General features: G+C 47.0%; 1 protein-coding gene across 2 annotated transcripts in view; it reads right to left on the reverse strand.

Annotated features, from left to right (window-relative positions):
- LOC114602469 (unconventional myosin-X-like) overlaps positions 1-18,064 on the reverse strand; it is a 77,153-nt gene that overhangs the window by 3,307 nt on the left and 55,782 nt on the right. For both annotated transcript variants that reach the window (XM_028740721.2, XM_028740739.2), the window contains 16 exons: positions 16,739-17,521; positions 14,936-15,059; positions 13,880-14,123; positions 12,976-13,071; positions 11,684-11,777; positions 10,134-10,189; positions 8,292-8,434; positions 6,988-7,182; positions 6,124-6,281; positions 4,472-4,595; positions 3,318-3,615; positions 2,469-2,676; positions 2,130-2,266; positions 1,794-1,920; positions 966-1,415; positions 98-289 (listed from right to left, as the gene is read on the reverse strand). In XM_028740721.2, the coding sequence (XP_028596554.2) occupies positions 98-289; positions 966-1,415; positions 1,794-1,920; positions 2,130-2,266; positions 2,469-2,676; positions 3,318-3,615; positions 4,472-4,595; positions 6,124-6,281; positions 6,988-7,182; positions 8,292-8,434; positions 10,134-10,189; positions 11,684-11,777; positions 12,976-13,071; positions 13,880-14,123; positions 14,936-15,059; positions 16,739-17,521 (3,429 nt within the window). The remainder of the gene's footprint in view (positions 1-97; positions 290-965; positions 1,416-1,793; positions 1,921-2,129; positions 2,267-2,468; positions 2,677-3,317; positions 3,616-4,471; positions 4,596-6,123; positions 6,282-6,987; positions 7,183-8,291; positions 8,435-10,133; positions 10,190-11,683; positions 11,778-12,975; positions 13,072-13,879; positions 14,124-14,935; positions 15,060-16,738; positions 17,522-18,064) is intronic.

The raw sequence follows: 18,064 nt of genomic DNA on the forward strand, positions 1-18,064 counted from the left end.
TTTGGCTTATGCTTTTTGCCCACCCAATCCTGCCTCAGCACAAAAATCCTTGTGGTCACCCACAAAACAGGCTAACTTAGTGTTCCATGAAGCATACCTGGGGGGTTTCAAAGTACATCTCTCTCTCATCCACTGTCAGCTTGAAGGTATTGGGCTGGGGAGCCCCAAAGAAGACAATGTGCTCATACTGGAACGTTTCTAGGGGTTTGGGGTCTCCCCGTTTGTACACCGACACATTCTCTGTGCTGACACTAAGCCAGAGGTCGTTGGGAAAGCCACCTTCCTTACACTGCAGGAAAGAAACAAGAAGAGTTAGCAAAGGGAAGGTGTTGCTTGGGGGGGAAAGCATGCAAGTGGACGACTGAACCGAAAACTGAAAGCCCCTGGTCAAAAACCAATTCTCTCCCCCTGCCTCCCACAATCCAATGAAACCCCAGAGTAATTAATAAAGATTCCCACCTCCAAAGCAAATAATTAAAAAATGGTGTCAAAGTAAGACCCTAAATATTTAATTTATTTATTTCGATTTTCACTTCATTCTTTAATGGGATCTGCCAAATCTTAGCTCAACCATGAACAGGCTTGGTAGCCAATATTTATTTATTGTGTTTACATCCTGCCTTTCCAGACAGTTCAGGTCTGACTACTCTGTTCTCCTGCTTCCCTGTTTTATTCTCCAAACAATGCTGTGAGGTAATTTAGCTGAGCCAGGATTTGAACCTGGGTGTCCTCCCTCCTAGCCCAATACTCTTAGCTACACCCACATTGGCTCTTCAGCAATTCGCCGATTAGCTTGCACCTCAATTCCCTCCCTCACAATCCTCAATCTGTAATAGTGGGGGTAATAAAATGGAACCATATTTGAAGGTTCTTATGAAGTGCAACTGAGATAATAAACATAATCCTCCTGTAGCATCTTTCAAAAGAAGAAGGATTAATACTGAGGCTTCTTGTGTGTCTCTCACCTCCACATCAAAGACAGTGGAGCCGTAGCCCGACCATTCCTTCATGATGTTCATGTAGGCCACCATGGCTTGCTGCTGGAGCAGCCCCTGCAGTTTGCACCACTTTTCTGTTATGCTGGCCCGAGCCGCCGACAGCTCCTCTTTCACCCACATCTCCATCATCTGCTCCTCTTCCACCTTTTGCTTCTTCACTGAGCCCGCCTTAAAGCTACGCTTCAGAGTGCCCTCCAGGAAGCTGGTCCGCCTTTTCTCCAGGGCATGGCTGCTGGGACCGCTACTCTTCATGGACTGCAGGATTTTGGACTTCAGCCTCTTCACTGGATAGATGTTGTCCAGGGACCAGGAGATTTTGGAAATATCCCCATAGAGGTACTGCAGCCTCAGAGCAGCCAAGTGCTGCAGTGTCTCCTCTGGACCAGGGAAATGGCCGTCAATGAGACTTTCATGAGCCTGTGAATAGCAGAAGGAGCAATTTTATTCGTGGGTCTATAAATGTTTGTACTTGCTATTTTATTCTTTGAAACTTTGGAATTTTAATACTGTACATTGGTATGTTGTAACCAACCTTGGGAGGTAGATACACTAAAAAGCAGGCAAATAACTAGCTAACTAAAATATGTTTTTCCCCAAAGAATGTTTGCTTCAAGAGACCATCCCAATGCCTATGCTTACTCCTTTGGAGTTATAATTAAGTTATGTATATTGCCTTATAAGTCAAGATGAACAACTCAGTGTCCTAATAGCAATGGGCTGTTGCAGGCAAATTCTCCACAACCCTGGCTTGACCCAGCCACCCACCTGTTTATTCTCTCCAATGCGAAGACTTACCTGCTCAAACATGAAAGCAAATTCCACCCCTTCCTTGGGAACGTTTTCAACATCCAAGAAGCAATACAGTTTAAAGTAGAGCTGCCAGTGCCCATCCTCATCCTCCTCTTCCACAGACCCAGCAAGTCTAAAAGATGAGGAAGAAGCTGGTTACCATCTGGTTCGTTGGTTAAGAAGAGCTGGTCTACACGTAGCATCTGCCTCTGAAAACAGCATCTCTGTAGCACCCTGCCATAAGGTCTCAGAGGACTAGCAACATGGCAGAAGGCCTTCTTGATTAGAAAGTATCAGATCCCCCAATGGTAAACAGGAAGATTATTCCTGTGAAACACCTACCTCTCAAACTTGGCCAGAACATCAGCTACAATCACCCGACTCTCAATGGCCTTGTCCACATGCTTGTTGCGTTCAAAAAGGGCAAACATGTTCCGACTATCTTCCATGGCCAACCCCCGGATCAGCTTCTCTACCACCTACAAAGGGAGGAGAGAGACCACATCACTCCACAAAAGATTTGGTTGCACAAGGAACCTCTCAGACAGATGCAAACAGGCTGGACTAAGAGAGAGAGAGAAAGATTCCCTCCACTTCCACTAGTAGAGGCCATCTGAAGCAAGCTGAATGCCCCTTCTTCCCTGGACAACTTTGCCTTGAAAATTCTGCCTTCGTTCTTACCTCTCCAGCACTGGTATGAGAATTGATGGTAATTTGACAGGAACCTCCTCCGTGGCAGTAGACGGTGGTGGTCATTTCCTCCCGGGTGATGAGGGCCTGTATTTCCTCCTGGGAGGGGACAAACTCCCTGCTCTTGGTTCTCTTCAGTGAATCAGTGATGAACTGAGAATACCGATCTATTTCAGTGCCTGGGAAGAGATCTTTTACTCTGGTTGAGGGAGGGTGAGGAAAGAGAAGAGGTAAATAACAAATTGCCATTCTGTCATGAAACAAACTTTGACCTAGAACCGTGTCATTTGTATAGCGAGGCCAAGCCAACTCAAGAGGCTGTGGGCTACCTACCGCCTATGAAGATGTATCACTTAATATAAGCAAATTTCATTCATTTGGACAGAGGTTATTTACTATATTCTGCCTCTGAGACCAATATTTACACCTTTGTCTAAAAATATCAGGACCAGCTTGGCACTGCTGCTTAGTAGAAAGCAGGTATGAGGGACAGTAGTACAGGAAGCACTGGAGTTTTCACAAAACAAGGTGGAGGTAAATTGGGGGTGGATGGTCTCTGCAATGATCTCTAAGGATGCAAGTATTAGGCAAAGGGCCTCCTGTTTTGCATGCAGAAGGTTCCTGGTTCTATCTCCAGCTAGGACTGAATGCTGGAGAGCTGTTGCTCTTCAGTGGAGATAATACTGAGCTAGTTGGACTGATGGGCTGACTCAATATGAAGCAGCCTTCCCATGTTTCTATATGTCTGCAGTGACTGGTGCTATGTAATGTATTCCTCAGTGCTCTGGAGTCAGTGAGCTAGCTACAATTGCAGAGAAATTCCTCCAGGATGGTTCTTACCTTCTGAGGTGGAACTTGAGGTAACGGAGGATTCCTCTGCTGGGCAGGAAGGTGCAGCTCATGCAGGTCATCAGCTGCCAGTGGTGAAGGTTCCCTGGTCTGTTGGGCTGTGGCACGTGGTTTGTCTGCTTGATCAGCTGACAGTACACCTCGTCCCGGAGGGGCCTGAGATCATGGCAGGTCTGCAGAATGCCCTGGATAATGGGGATGGGGTCAGAGACTGTCTCGATCTCCTGAAGGGAGTTAAAGATCTTCATTGCTTCGTCCTGGAGGCTGCTGTAGCCTTTCTCTTGCTGCACTGCAGTGGGAGGAGGCGACACAAACAACAAGGCAGGGAGAAGACAGTCAGTATGTCCTCCAACTACGGACTGGCCAGCTGGTAGTTCATCACTCCAAGAAACAGGTTTGCTCATGCCCACAACCCAGAGGAGAAAGGGAACTCCTCTGACAATTATCACTACTCAAAGGTCACTTGAGAGACAATCCAATTCCCCCCATTAGAAACAGTTACATGATAGGGCTATGATTCTGCTCCTTTTTTAATGCACAACTCTTGGTATATCAGCTAGTGAAATCCATTCCACTGGGTAAGTTCACTGCATCTTCCCTCTTCTACAGTATTTTTTTATGCATCAGAGTTTGGCCAGAGTCAACACAATAACTCTGATTTACTGTGCAATTCTATGCATGTTTATTAGGATGCAAGGCCCACTGAGACTTACTTCTGAGTCAATGTACACAGAATTCTAGTGCACACTCAGCTAAGAAGTAAGTTGCACTGAAATTGAACCTACTTTTGAGGAAACATGTACAGTGGTACCTCGAGTTACATATGCTTCAGGTTACACACTCCACTAAGCTAGAAATAGTGCTTCAGGCTAAGAACTTTGCTTCAGGATAAGAACAGAAATCGGGCTCCGGCAGCGCGGCAGCAGCAGGAGGCCCCATTAGCTAAAGTGGTGCTTCAGGTTAAGTACGGACCTCTGGAATGAATAAAGTACTTAACCCAAGGTACCACTGTGTACTGGGTTGCACTGTAAAGCTGGATGACCTTCATCCCGGCAAGATTCTGCCTCAGTCCCATCCCATCCTCTCAAACATTATTCCTTTTGAACCCTTGACATAGCATCCTCGAAAGCCACCATGTCACTCACAGTTGACCCCAACGTCCCCATATGGCAGTGGTAGAAGCGGCGAGTGCAAGGGGTGCTGGGTGTATCTCAGGATAGGATTCCTCCGGTAGGTCTGTTCTACCACTTCAGGGTTCATGCTGTTCTCCTGAAAGGAAGGGGTGGGCAAGTAGAGGTTACCTTTACAGGGCTTCTCTCTTTCCCTCCAAACACCTAATTGCACTATTAAATGGAAGTGCTCCCAGTCCATTACAGAAAACAACAGTTAAAGGCCTTGTACTGCAAAAATGGCAAGGTGGTCAGCAACAGGGGAAACTGTCAAACCAAGTCCATATAAGGATTTAGAGATCACTTTATATCACAAAATATCCAGAGTATGTCAGGCCAACAACAGCCCTCTCATCAAAAGGAATTCTGAATATTTAGAAACACGCCATGTTCTGAAAGATCATAATATTGCTTTTAGTTGTTGTTGAATAAAATGTGCATCTACACCCTTCTGCCAAGTGTGTGTGTGTGTGTGTGTGTGTGTGTGTGTGTGTGTGTAGGGAAACTAACCAAGTGTATATGTATTTCCATCTGTCTCCCTGAAAAGGGGAGGGGGGGAGGAGGGGCAAACGGCAAACTTCAGAGAGAAAATTACAAGAGGTGCTTCCTTGTAGCTCAGTGGAGGCATCCCTATGATACAAACACATAAAGCTGCCTTCTGTACAGTCAAACTACTGGTTCAGCCAATGTTCTTTACTCTGACCGGCAGCTGCCCTCCAAGGTCTGAGAGGTTTTCCTCAGCCCTGATACTGGATATCCTTCTTTCATGGGAGATGTCGGGTATTGTACCAGGGACCTTCTGTATGCAAACAATGTGATCCGCCACTGAGCTATGACTCTCCCACAAAAATGTGCAGCCTTTGAATTATCCTGCACGTATGAATGTGCCTTAACACACTATTCCCGCTGAAAGAGGGATTCTACCAGAGTCCTTTGTAGAATCCAGACCTAATACTTAAGAATTTATAGACCCTGACCTTTGTTTATGTTACATTCTTGCTTTTGATTATTCCAACGTGTGTGCAGAGAGAAACTGTATACCTAGAAGAGGGGCAGGAAGAAAGGGAAAGTGGCAAGGGACATCTCCACTTCTGAACTGAGCAGAATGATGCAAATAATGGGATGGAAGCTCAAATACCTGGGTATTTACACACACAAGCAAATCCTAAAAGGTTGTATATGAAGAGAGCAAGGAAAGTTCATTTGCCTTAATATCGTAAACCTGTGAGTATAAGGGGATCCTAGTACTCTGGCTATAGAGCTTATAAAAAGGTAAAGGACCCCTTTACTCTGCGATTGCAGCACTCATCTCACTTTACTGGCCGAGGGAGCCGACATTTGTCCACAGACAGTTTTTCCGGGTCATGTGGCCAGCATGACTAAGCTGCTTCTGGAGAAACCAGAGCAGCGTACAGTAATGCCATTTACATTCCTGCCGGAGTGGTACCTATTTATCTACTTGTACTTTGACATGCTTTCAAACTGCTGGGTGGGCAGGAGCAGGGACTGAGCAACAGGAGCTCACCCCGTCATGGGGATTCGAACCGCCGACCTTCCGATCAGCAAGCCCAAGAGGTGCCATCTGAGTCCCTCATACTCATGTGCAATTAAGAGTTAGAGGCACTTACTCTAATGTCCCGAATCAGCTGCTGTGTGGGTGTTTCAATGGGAACCTTGCTGTCAATGACTCCTTGGATGGCAGAGACCCAGCGCATGGCTTCATTCAACAGCTTTGTGTAGAGCCGGTACGAGTGCTTTCTGCCATGCACAGTGATGTTCCAGTAGCCTGAAGGCACAAACAGAAACAGGCAACTACTGCCCAATCTTGGAGTAATTGAGATGACAAATGATACAGCGAGAGAGAAAAGTGTGAGGTGGCAGAGGCCAGATCCTGATGGCAATGCTGACTGTGCTCTATCAGCTGCTCATGACATGATGCAGTTGCTGTGTGATCTAAACTGGCCAATGGCACCCAAAGGGGTCTACAGAAGCCCCTGATATTCCTTTGTGCACTTGATTGGCTTGGCCCATGGAGCACCAACTCAACCCCACAGGACTCACTCTGTGCCATCATTCCCATGACACAAATGCTATTTCACTCCAAAGAAACCAGCAAATTAAATGTTATGGTTTATAGGATGAACAGAGTCAGTTCAGAAATTCTCTTCGGACCTTACCAACTATGAATGCAGAACAGACACAGGCATATGAACATGTGATCTGCATCATACAAAGTCCAGCCATGGTCCCATCTATCCCAATACTAGCAGCTGGTCTCTCAGGCAGATTCTCCCAAGCACTGATGCTGGATCCTTTGAAATGAGGATTGAAGCTGGGACCCTCTACACGCAAAATACAGACCCTCCCCATAGTCTGCCAATGACCAAAATGATATTCCACACATTTATAGCTCTGCAAAAAATGGTAAAGAATGGCAACACTCAGAGAAGGACACAGTGGCACACAAAGAACACTTTCCCCCCCTTCCTTACCTGTTTCTTTGAAGACCCTTTCATCAGGCTGGACCACTGAGCAGAGGCTGTTCAGCACCAGAGTCCCCAGCTTGGTGGCTGTGCGCTCGGACGATTTGTAGTAATCAAGGGCAGTGTTGGTCAGCACAAACCAGCGTTTCTTCACCTTCAGGGAAGAGGTCTTGCTACTGCTCTGGACCTCCTTATGAAGCCAGCCTGATGGGAAAGAGGGACAACAGGGCCCAATGGAATTGAAATTCAAGAAATCGAGTTTGCCCTCCTGCTAACAGGATGCTGCTGGAGACTTTCAAATTCCTGTTCCTTTCTTTTAAAGAACAGAGGAAGGAGGCAGCACAATTCAGTCTAAACCTTCATCTCCCCCAGCTGACTTCCTGACTTCACTATCAGAGCATGCATTGCAAAGAAAGAAAGAAAGAAAGAAAGAGAGAGAGAGAGAGAGAGAGAGAGAGAGAGAGAGAGAGAAAGAAAGAAAGAAAGAAAGAAAGAAAGAAAGAAAGAAAGAAAGAGAAAGAAAGTTTAGGTAACACTTCAACCACCCAAAGAGCTTTTAATGAACCATGTTTGGCATTTGTGTTTGGAGGGAAGTGAGGGGGCGGGAGGAGACTGCTTGGGGTACAGAATGTTAAGGCAAGTGGGAGAGGGCAGCTGAAGCATGTGCTGAATGATGGTTGGGGTGGTGGGTGAGAATTTTGACAGTTGAGAGAGCGATGACAGGATCAGCATTTAATTACTGGGATGAATCACAGTCACTTCAAACTTCAGTCTGTTTACATCGTTCCTCAGATTAAATACTCTGCTGCTAACCCTGGGTATCTTGTCAGTGAAACCCACACTTAAAGGGTTTGAATACATGCCTCAGTTCTTAACACTTATACACTGCTGTCAGAACATTAAGACTATGGTGGCTTCATCTTAGTAAATCCTTACAAGCATCCTGCAATGCCAATATGAGCAGGTGGGGTTGAGGCAAAGAAAGCAGCAAACTTGCCCATGGCCACCTAGAGAATTCCTGGATGAGGGGAGATTTCTCACCACCGCATGTTATGAGCCACTCTACTGCATCAGTTCTCATGGTCATCATCAGCTTCATATCCCATTTATAAAGTGGGAAATGCCATTATCACTTTGGAAGAGTGAGCTGTGCCATGACTGTAGCAACTAGTGCTATGGTGAGATAGGCTGCCTCGAAGGCCAGCAAACGGCTTATTTGTATTATTAACACCACTGGGGCAAGGAGGGTACTGTTTAGGTGTTCTGCCTCAGGCACAATATATTCAGCCAGCTCTTTCATCTTGCCTTCATACCTCTCACAAGAAACTCCTGCCCATCGACCCGGGATTCGCCTTTGGGCTTCTGCAGGAGGGAGATCCAGTGGTGCATCTCTTCAGGGATGTCACTGTTGCAGTGAATGACTCTATTTGCTGTGATGATCACAAAGGAGTTTGGCCTGAAAAATCACCATCATCAAAATTACTATCTCGTCGTCAACATCATCATCATCAATATTAATATTTTTCCAAAGCCGCAACACAAATCTGTTTGTTTTTTGCCCAGACACAAGCTGAGCAAGAAGAAAACATGTGAAGGTTAGGCTACACACAGAAACACATTGATTTTGCTCTCCTTTTCAAGGATGCAAGTCAGATTACTGCTTCAGATGCAACTTTAAAACTATGGCAGCGCTTAGTGTTTGCCACGTCTAGAAAAACTACTATTCTGGAAGAAATGGGCATGTGTCGTAGGGAAGAGGGGGAAGTGTATGAGATGTCTGATTTGGCCACAGTGACAGATGTCTTAGTTGCATCCAGTTTGGATTACTCTAACACACTCTACGTGGGGCTGCCTTTGAACAGTACTCTGAAACTTCAACTGGCTCCAAAAGCTGCAGCCAGATTGTTGACAGGGGCTGGTTATAGGGAGCAGACTTTATAGGGAGAGCCAGTGTGGTGTAGTGGTTAAGAGCGGTAGTCTCGTAATCTGGGGAACCGGGTTCGCGTCTCCGCTCCTCCACATGCAGCTGCTGGGTGACCTTGGGCCAGTCACACTTCTTTGAAGTCTCTCAGCCCCACTCACCTCACAGAGTGTTTGTTGTGGGGGAGGAAGGGAAAGGAGATTGTTAGCCGCTTTGAGACTCCTTAAAGGGAGTGAAAGGTGGGATATCAAATCCAAATCCAAGCTGCAGCCAGATTGTTGACAGGGGCTGGTTATAGGGAGCAGACGACTTCCTTGCAAGAACGGCTCCACTAGCTACAGGTCTGTTTCCAGGCACAATTCAAAGTGCGGGTTATTACCTATATAGCACCACATGGCTTATGCCCAGGCTGTCTGAAGGACCTTACTGACCCATACAAACCTGCCTGGGTCTTGAGGTGAGGCCCTTCTCCTGGCCCCGCCACACTCACAGGCATGCTTGGTGGGGACATGGGAGAGGGCCTTCTTGGTGGCTGCTCCCAGTCTCTGGAACTCCCTCCCTAGAGATGCTAGACTGGCTCCTTGTTGCCTTTGCACTGGCAGGCAAAGGCTTTCTTGTCCCAACAGGCTTTTGGGAACTGACTGCTCTTAATTAAATTAAAGGGCTGGTGCCATGCTGTTTTGATTGTAATTATTGGTATGCCTTAAACAGATTTTATATATGTATATAGTTTTCATTATTGATTAAAAAAAATGTTTTTAGTGGTTCTTGTTTCTATCTGTAAGCTGCCTTGAGACCCAGCAGCAAAAATGATGGTAATATATAAGGGAAAGCACCCCACAGGATGGTACTGTGGCATAAAAGCAGCCATTTCTCTGCGGAGCACATACAACTTTAGCTCATAGGGCAGGTAGTATGTAGTTGCACACACTTTCCTGAAGCTCGAGAACCCGAACCCACAGCAACTAGACTTTATTAAGAGGAAAGCAAATGCTTGAAGGAGCTTCTGGAGCCAATGGCCAGTCACTAAAAATAAACACAGCCATTTGGGAGATATTTATACTGGCTGGAGGCATTTTAAGTCGCTCCTTATCTGTTGCATTTATATTTACTCAAATATGCAGTAGATGGATTTAAATATTTTCCCCTGTTACACAATTGTTGCCGCACCAAAAATATTTGAAAATCACAAAACGAAAAAGCACACACAAAGAGGAATTCAGCTGTAGCTTACCTGTCAGGATTGTCAGAAGCACAGACTGAGTCTATGAGCCCCACGTCCAGGGTTCCCTTTAAAACAACAACAAAAAATGGAACAAACTTCTAGATATATGCAAGATCCAGTTCCTACCATTCTGTTCCAATTCCAGTGTGATCTACACATAGGCATCCACTTTTTATTGCTTTCAAATTCATCTTGTTTTTTTCCTGCTGTTTTAAACTGATTTTTAGCTGCTTTTATTATCTTTTGTACATCACATTGGGACGTTTGTGGAAGCCAGCAGCAACAACAATACACGATGTGGCTCTGCAATTAGAAGTAGGCCGCATTCGTAATTGTTGGTGTCACCAGGAGGCAGTGAACATGTTGAGTCCCTAAGTGCACCCCTTTACTTTCTCCTAGAGGGCAACTTTCCTCAACCTGTGGCCCTCCAGATGCTTTGGACTACAACTCCCGTTAGCCTGAAACAGCATGGTCAGTGATGAGAGATGATGGGACTGTAATCCCAACATCTGGAGCTCCTGTAGGAATGAATGACTGTGTGGATCAAAAACCTCTGACCTCTATGGATGACGGGTTCCAATGTGTGCAAGCTAAGAATCTGCCAGGGGTGAGACATGGCACTCCCCCTCCCCATAAGTCCTTATACCGGTGTGTGAATGAGCTCTCTTTGTATGTATGTTACATTTATCTTATCTAGACATACACACACACTGTAAAATCGAAGAAGCATCGGGGAAGATGCCTCCAAGGGGAAAAGTACCAGCTAGCATGGGGTTATAGTTTCCTGTCACAGATTTAGACTGCGACTCCCACACGTCTTGCTAGATCCCAATCTGCTGTTCTGATTAGCAGTGATCAGTACAGCCCCAATACGGCATGCAAGGGTCAGATATGCTGATTCAGTTATCTGTAGCGTAACACCTTCTGTCTGGAAGCAGCCTGAAATGCACCCTAACAACTTCAAGCTTTCTGCTATCAAGAGTGGAATTTCAAAAGCCCACCTTCCCCTTCCATTTGCAAGCTACAGTTCCTGGCCACAGTCCACCTTTGACGGTATTCTTGGTTTGGTGTCAGGCCCTAAATGAAGACATATTTGCTCTCGCTTTATTAACAAAATGGGGCTCCCGTATCCCTTCCCCCTAAGCAGTTCTTTGATGTTGACAGTCCTGGAGGGTTGGTCACCTCTGCAAATGACACTTGGTGTACACACTACTCCCCACAAAGATCTTCCTGGCATTGATCATAATCCCTTTGCCCAAATCCTGCTTCAGATATGTCCTTTGCCCACCATACCTGCCATCAAACTAGCTGAGGGCGTTAAATCCTTCAGGCAGCCTCCCTTTTATTTCAAGCTCAGTCCTGTTAAGGGTCCCATGAAGAACTCTCCTGCCGTTTACTGATGAACATAAGAAGAGCCCAGCTGCTGGATCAGGCCAACGGCCCGTCTAGTCCTGCATCTCCTTCTCAGTGGACAACCAAATGCCTAGGAACATCCTTCATCAGCTGCTAGGCAGCCAGAAGAGTGACAGTTTCAGGGGTCCACTTGACCCACCACTCACCACAGCATTCTTTGGGTTGGCTTGTTCATCCTGCATCTCTCTCAGCTGTTGCTCTGTAGCGCTGTGCACACGGCTCAGGACATTAAACCAGTCACTGTAAGGAAGACAGAAGCAGAAGACACTTTTTTAAAAAAACCCGTTGTCAGGGGCTCAGGAGCAGAGGCACAGGGGAGAGAGGAAATGGAGAGCGAAGGGGAAGAATCTGAGGGCAGCGTAGGGGAGTATGAAAGTGGCCCGAGAGATTCCATGAGTCTCTCCAGCGAATCAGAAGATTCCCAGAGGGGGGGCGCCGATGGCCAGGGCAAGGGGGGTCCCAGGGGGGACACACCAGAAGCAAGGGGCCAGCGGGGACTCCCAAAGCAGCAGCGGGAGAGCAGGACCAGCTCCTCCACCAGAGCGTAGTGAGGGGGAAGAGTCACATGTATCAGGGCCAGCTTCTCCTCCAGCAGGGAGAGAGGATGAGCCAGGGGTGGCCACGCCTCCATCGCAGAGTGAGGGAACGGAGGGAGAGTCAGGTGCAGCTAGCCTCCCCGAAGGGGGAAGCAGTGACAGGAGCAGTGTAACGGTCAGGAGGAAGGTGGCCGGCTGGGCGCGCGCGCCAAGTTCGAATGTACAGGCGCACGGCACAGCAGGAAACCCGGATTGGGAACCAGGTCCTAAAGCCCGCCGGAGGGAGGGGGAGGACTCAGGAGACTCAGCGTCAGAAGAATCTAGGAGAGGCGAGACCCCAGCGGACAGGCGGGCCCAGAGGAGAAGAGAGCAGAGGAAGAGGTGGAGCAAGGCTAGAGTCTTAAACTGGTGTCTGGGGGGAGGAGATTCAGACGGAGCTTCGGCGGTCTAGAGTTTGAGACGTAGAGCTGCGCGCTGCGGCTGTGAAAGCGAAACTGAGCTTCAATAAAGACTGTTTTATATAACAACGAACTGGCGTTGGTCCTTTGTGAGCTGGGACCTAGGGCAGCCCTGACACCCGTATATATTTATTACTGAAATGGTTAATTTTTAATAGTTTAGAATACTATAATTAATATGCAGTTGTATACAAAGCATCATAGAAGTAATTAAATATATTTACTAATACCGATAACATCATACAAAGACTGAAACAATGATTTGATAACACGTATATCATGATTCATCTTCTACTCTCCTGCCTTTCCCTATTTTTATAACTGCTTCTCTATTTAGAGCACAACATCATGGGAGGGGTGTTGCTTCCAGCTCTCCCACCCCTCGCCTTGGGAAAAAGCAGAAACCTTTTATGAAAAACACACACCTATCCCTGCATCCCCTACCTGGCATCCTCTGGTGATTCTGCCACTATGTGGTAAACTCGATCACTTGTCACAATATCAAGGGCATTCTCTTTCTCGTGAATATCCACAATCTCCCTGAAAAACAACAAGTGTGAAGAACCAGGATGAAAAAGCAGCTTGTCTATGTTTGGCATCCATCTCTATTGGCCTGCCTGGTCTCAAGGAGGCTCAGCGCTTCCCTGGTCTCTTGAAAATACTTGAGAACAAGGAAGCAACAGCACCCAAAGACAAAGTAAGGTGACAGGCTGGTGTGGGAATGAGGGTACTGCCTACTGCACCTAGAGACCACCTTTGAGGGCTGTGTTGATAAGGATCCACTGCAAGGGCAACATCACTGAAAAGACTTTTTTGTGGGCAAAGAGACAGCTAAACCAATTCAAGTTGAATAGTACTGACAAGAGAGGCCAGGGGGAGTGCACAAGAATGTGGGGCAAAATTTGCTGCAAGAAAATTCTCAAATCAGTCCTAAATAGGCCCATGCAGGTGGGGGGGCAGTCAGTTGCACTTTTCACAGGCCTCAGAGGGCTAAACAGGCTGGGGGGGGGGGTACCACCAGGGGCCTGCCAGACTTAGGCTATCATGCCAAGAACAAGACTCCCGCCCCAGGCCTCAAACAAGCTCTGCATGGGCCTGGTCCTAGAGCGTCATTCTGCATGCAGGACTGACACTGAAGCTTTAAAAATAGCCCTTGCACTCAGGTAAGGGGCTCTAAGGCCCCACCCTCTCTAACAGCCTCAGGCCTAAAGATGTCCCACAGGACTTAAGGAGTCAAACAATTTCCCCTCAGGCCCAGGTTGTTAAGGATTCCCCAAACATCTCCTGTTACCAATCAATATTGATACTGATTTATCCCTAGGGTTACAGACATAACAGTGTCCCATACTTGGCCTTCCTGATGTCAATCGTCCCTTTCAGCTTCTCTTCACTGTCGTTCTCAAAGTACATCAGCTTGGCCTCTCTCAGCACAAACCAGCGCCGTTTCCAATTCCGGCGAGACAGCGTGGACATGCCTCCTCCCTTCTTGTAAAGCCAGCCTGACTTCAAGGCCTCTTGCTTGGCTCGAAACCACATGAAGGCCTCGTTCTTCAGGACACACCAGCGCCGTCTCCAGGGGTTCATCAGGCCCCCTTGCAAGGAAGAGAAAAGAGACACAGTCAAAGTTACTGCACCACCAGAATGTCCCCATCCTGCACTCCACAAGCACCTGACAAAGACAGTGGCAGGTGTTATCTTCCTGCCCTTGGCCATAGCAGTTCCCTGAAAAATGTGGGGCCTCCTGTAGACACAGAATGCTAACATGCAAAAGCAATGCACAGGTTTATCACAGTGGCATTAGCTGCAACGTACAGCGAGGCAGCGGTTGACTTTTTGTATTACTACCTCCCCCTACAACCCCAAAAATACAACACCCTGGTCTGCCAGTTACCAAAGTAAAATTGGGAGTGGGGAGGTAAATGTGTGTACTTGCACAAGCCCACACAAAACTGGCATGAGATATTTTGTTACCTGAAGTGAGGCCCAAATGGTGCCTCCTCCCGCCCCACTAAGACCAGTATCTTTTTTATAAATGCAAATTTTGTAGCCTCAAGCTTTAATTTCATTTATCCACCCCCTTACTACTACCCCAAATACTGCTTCACAGTGCTGCCAGATCACTTCAAGCATATTCCACAACAGGGCCTCTGCCATCTCTAAAAACTGTTATCATTTGTACATGCCCATTAAGACCCAATACTTGGGACTGGATATCACAGCCTTTATGTGGATGCCAATGCAAAGCAACCAAGGTCCCTTCTAATCCCTCCTTGACAAAAAGCCTGATCTTGGAAATGAAGAAGAACAAAACAGCAAAACAGGGAGCAAATACTGAGGGGAGATGAGAGGGGATTAGGGAGCAGGGGGAAATGGCTCAGCTTAGGGGACTGACCAAGCTGCTTACCTTTCATGTAGAGATAGCTGTGAAAATAGGCTGGCCCCGATCCATTGAGCACAGTGACCCGGCTGCTGCAGAATTCTTCATCCGTGTCCATATAAGCATCCCCTTCATCCTCACTGTCTAGAAACTGGAGGCAAAAAGAATGGTTACGCTCCAGAAACAAAGCAGCACAACCTGCCAAGTCCTATCGCACTTCCACTACAGATCTGAGTGCTGAGCTGGCTAGGCAGTATGATAACCATACAGAAGCAGGAATGATCTAAAGTGGGTGAGTGATTTCAAGGCAAAGGCCAAAACCTGCCATACTCAGTTGCCAACATGTGGACTTTGGCCTCTATTTCCATTTGGGAACTATCTGCTTCAAGAACCTCCAATTTTCTATTGCAATAGTTCTCCGATGTTCAGCCAAATGCATTCTGGCCATCTCAGCTTCTGTCTCTCATTATCCCCCTTCGGGGGGGGGGGCAGTCTAACCCCCTTCTGCAGCAGATCATGTGAAAAGCTACAACTTTACACACAACCTAACACACACATACACAATATGTCCTTATGGGCAGCACAAAGGGGTGAACTGCCATTCTACATGGGATAGCTTCTAAAGTATATGGACTCCCTTTTTAAGATCACCCCCAAAAGGTTCATACAATGAGTGTGTTCTCGGGGACGGTGGCTGTTGTGTGCATGATTAATCGGGTCAAACAATATCCAGTAAGTGCCCTTGTAAATCTGGCAGGTACAAATACTCATACAGTAATTAGCTGCAAGTAATGCACCAATACCAGGCACAAAATCCATATTCCAGCATATATAAAAAACATACAAATGTGCATGAAGATGTGAAGAACAAAAGGGAAATGTGCATATATGGGATGCATATGCAAACATATGCGCACAGACGCACCAGCTGTGCAAGTAAGCTTTTAGTATCACACAGAAAAATACAAACACGGCAGAAAATGGGTAAAGTAGCCAATAGCTTAAGGCAGTCAATGTGGTTTCCTCTGAATGTTTTTGGACTACAACTTCCAGCATCCCTGACCATTGAGCCGTGCTGGCTGAGGCTAATGGGAGCTGGAGGCCAAAGGCTACCCCTGGGTTAAAGGAAACACAACACAATGGATTTTAACACTTAAGAACAAAACAAAATCCTGTGCCTATATTTTATTATTTATATCCTGCCTTTCTTCCATTATATTTGTATCCTGCCTTTCTTCTATGATGGAACTCAAGGCAACACACACAGTTCCCTGGAAGTCTACCATCCAGGCATTGCCCAAGCCCAGAACTTCTTGGCTTCATCCAAGCTATTGCATCCTGTACCTTCAAAACCACATCCTGAGAAAAGGGAAGACTGAAAAAGTTCCAAGGTCAGCTTGCAAGAAGAAGTGGAGTTCTTTAGGAATCAGTCTTGGGACTTATGTTATTCACTACATTTTCCCCCTTTCTTTTTTGTTTGCAACTTTGATTGCAAACAGGAAGAGTGTGGATTAAATTTTCCAATGAAACCAAGCTGGGAGATGCCTATGAGAGACCACAAGGATTGGACAGTTATGCAAGATGAAACTAGGCAAGCCTATGGATGGGAGGGAGCAGAAATGTGTTCACAAGCATCATGATGAAATGCAATGGCTGTGAATGTGGACTGAAGAAAACAAGTGCCTTTTAACCCCAAGGAGCATGTTAACACAAGGAGTTAACACAAGAGAGCACTGAGGTGCCAAACGTGCACAGGAAAGTTAAAAAGAAAAACACACTTCTTGCTTCAGAGCAGGATCTGTTTTTTGCTTCGAGGCAAACGGCCCTTACCGAGTCTAAGCTGCCGCGGTTGGAGTCCATGCCGTTGCTGTGGGAATTGCGCGAGGCCTCCTCCCCATTCAGGGGCTCAGCGGACGTGCTGCCAGCCTCTCCGCTGCCATCAAACTCCTCATGGTCATAGTCAGACTCCACATCTGGAGGCAAGCTGTAAATTGGCTCTTCTGAGTCCCCATTGTCGCTCTGCAGGATTTCCGAGGCTGATTGGTAGATGCTTTCCATAGGCTGCTCCTTCTGGGGGCTTGCAGATCTCTCTGTGGAAAGACACAGAGTGTTGCCCTCCTCGTTCTCTCCCTTCCTAGGCACTGGCATATTCGGAGAAGCATCTTCCTCGGAGTAATAGTTGTCACTGGTTCTGGTGCTGCTGTCCTGGTTCAGGAGACTTGGGCTGGGAACTGGTGGTCCCTCTTCATCTGCAGGAAAGCCCTCGTCTTCTTCTTCCTCAGCCAGGGGAGCTACAAGGCTGCATTCAATGTTGAGGGTCCCTTCGTTGGACAGAGAGTGCTCGAAGCCTTGCACGCTCTCATCCAAATTCCCAAAATCCAGCAGCTCCAGGAACTCCTGCGCGACCCTGGACGCCTCCTTCTCCAGCCTCTGGATCTCCTCTTCCCGCTGCCGCTTTATCTCATTCTTGGTGTTCTCACAGGTGATGTGGTCGGTCTTCTGCTGCCACTGCAGCTTCTCAATCTCCCTCTCCAGTCGCAGGATCTCTTCCATCTGACGCTGCTCCTCTTCTTGTAAAGGCTGGTCTTCCTCTTGGGTCCTTAGCGCCTCCATCTGAAAGAAAGGGTCACCCAAAGGGGCACAGATGACAGACTTTCAAAGATCAGCCTTAATGGAGTCACAGTAACAGATCTGAGAAAGCAGGCGCTTGCATGGCGGCCAAGTGGCACTTCCCTCTGCTCCCTGCATGTGCAACATTTCTTCTAATTGTTCTAAGGCATGAGAAGAGCCCTACATCAGGCCAATGGCCCATCTAATCCAGAATCTGGTTCTCTCAAAAGTGACCAACCAAATGCCCATGTCAAGCCTGCAAGCAGGACCTGAGTGCAATAGCACTCTCTCACTCCTTGTGATCCTAGCAACTGGTATTCAGAGGCATACAGCCTCTAACAGTGGCTGGAGATGGGTCTTACTTTAAAAAAAACCCAACCTGTTTGATGAGGTACTCATGGGACAAAAGAACTAAGCATCTGTACTGTACACCATGGGAAGCAAAGGCTCTCACAGGCACTTCCAACTCGCTTAAAAGGCTATGGTCTATCTCCAAGCCAAGCCAAGTGACAATAGGCTGGATTCAAATGTGCCTTGGATGGAAGT

Source organism: Podarcis muralis, chromosome 1, assembly GCF_964188315.1.
Source record: "Podarcis muralis chromosome 1, rPodMur119.hap1.1, whole genome shotgun sequence".
NCBI classification, from domain to species: Eukaryota; Metazoa; Chordata; class Lepidosauria; order Squamata; family Lacertidae; genus Podarcis; species Podarcis muralis.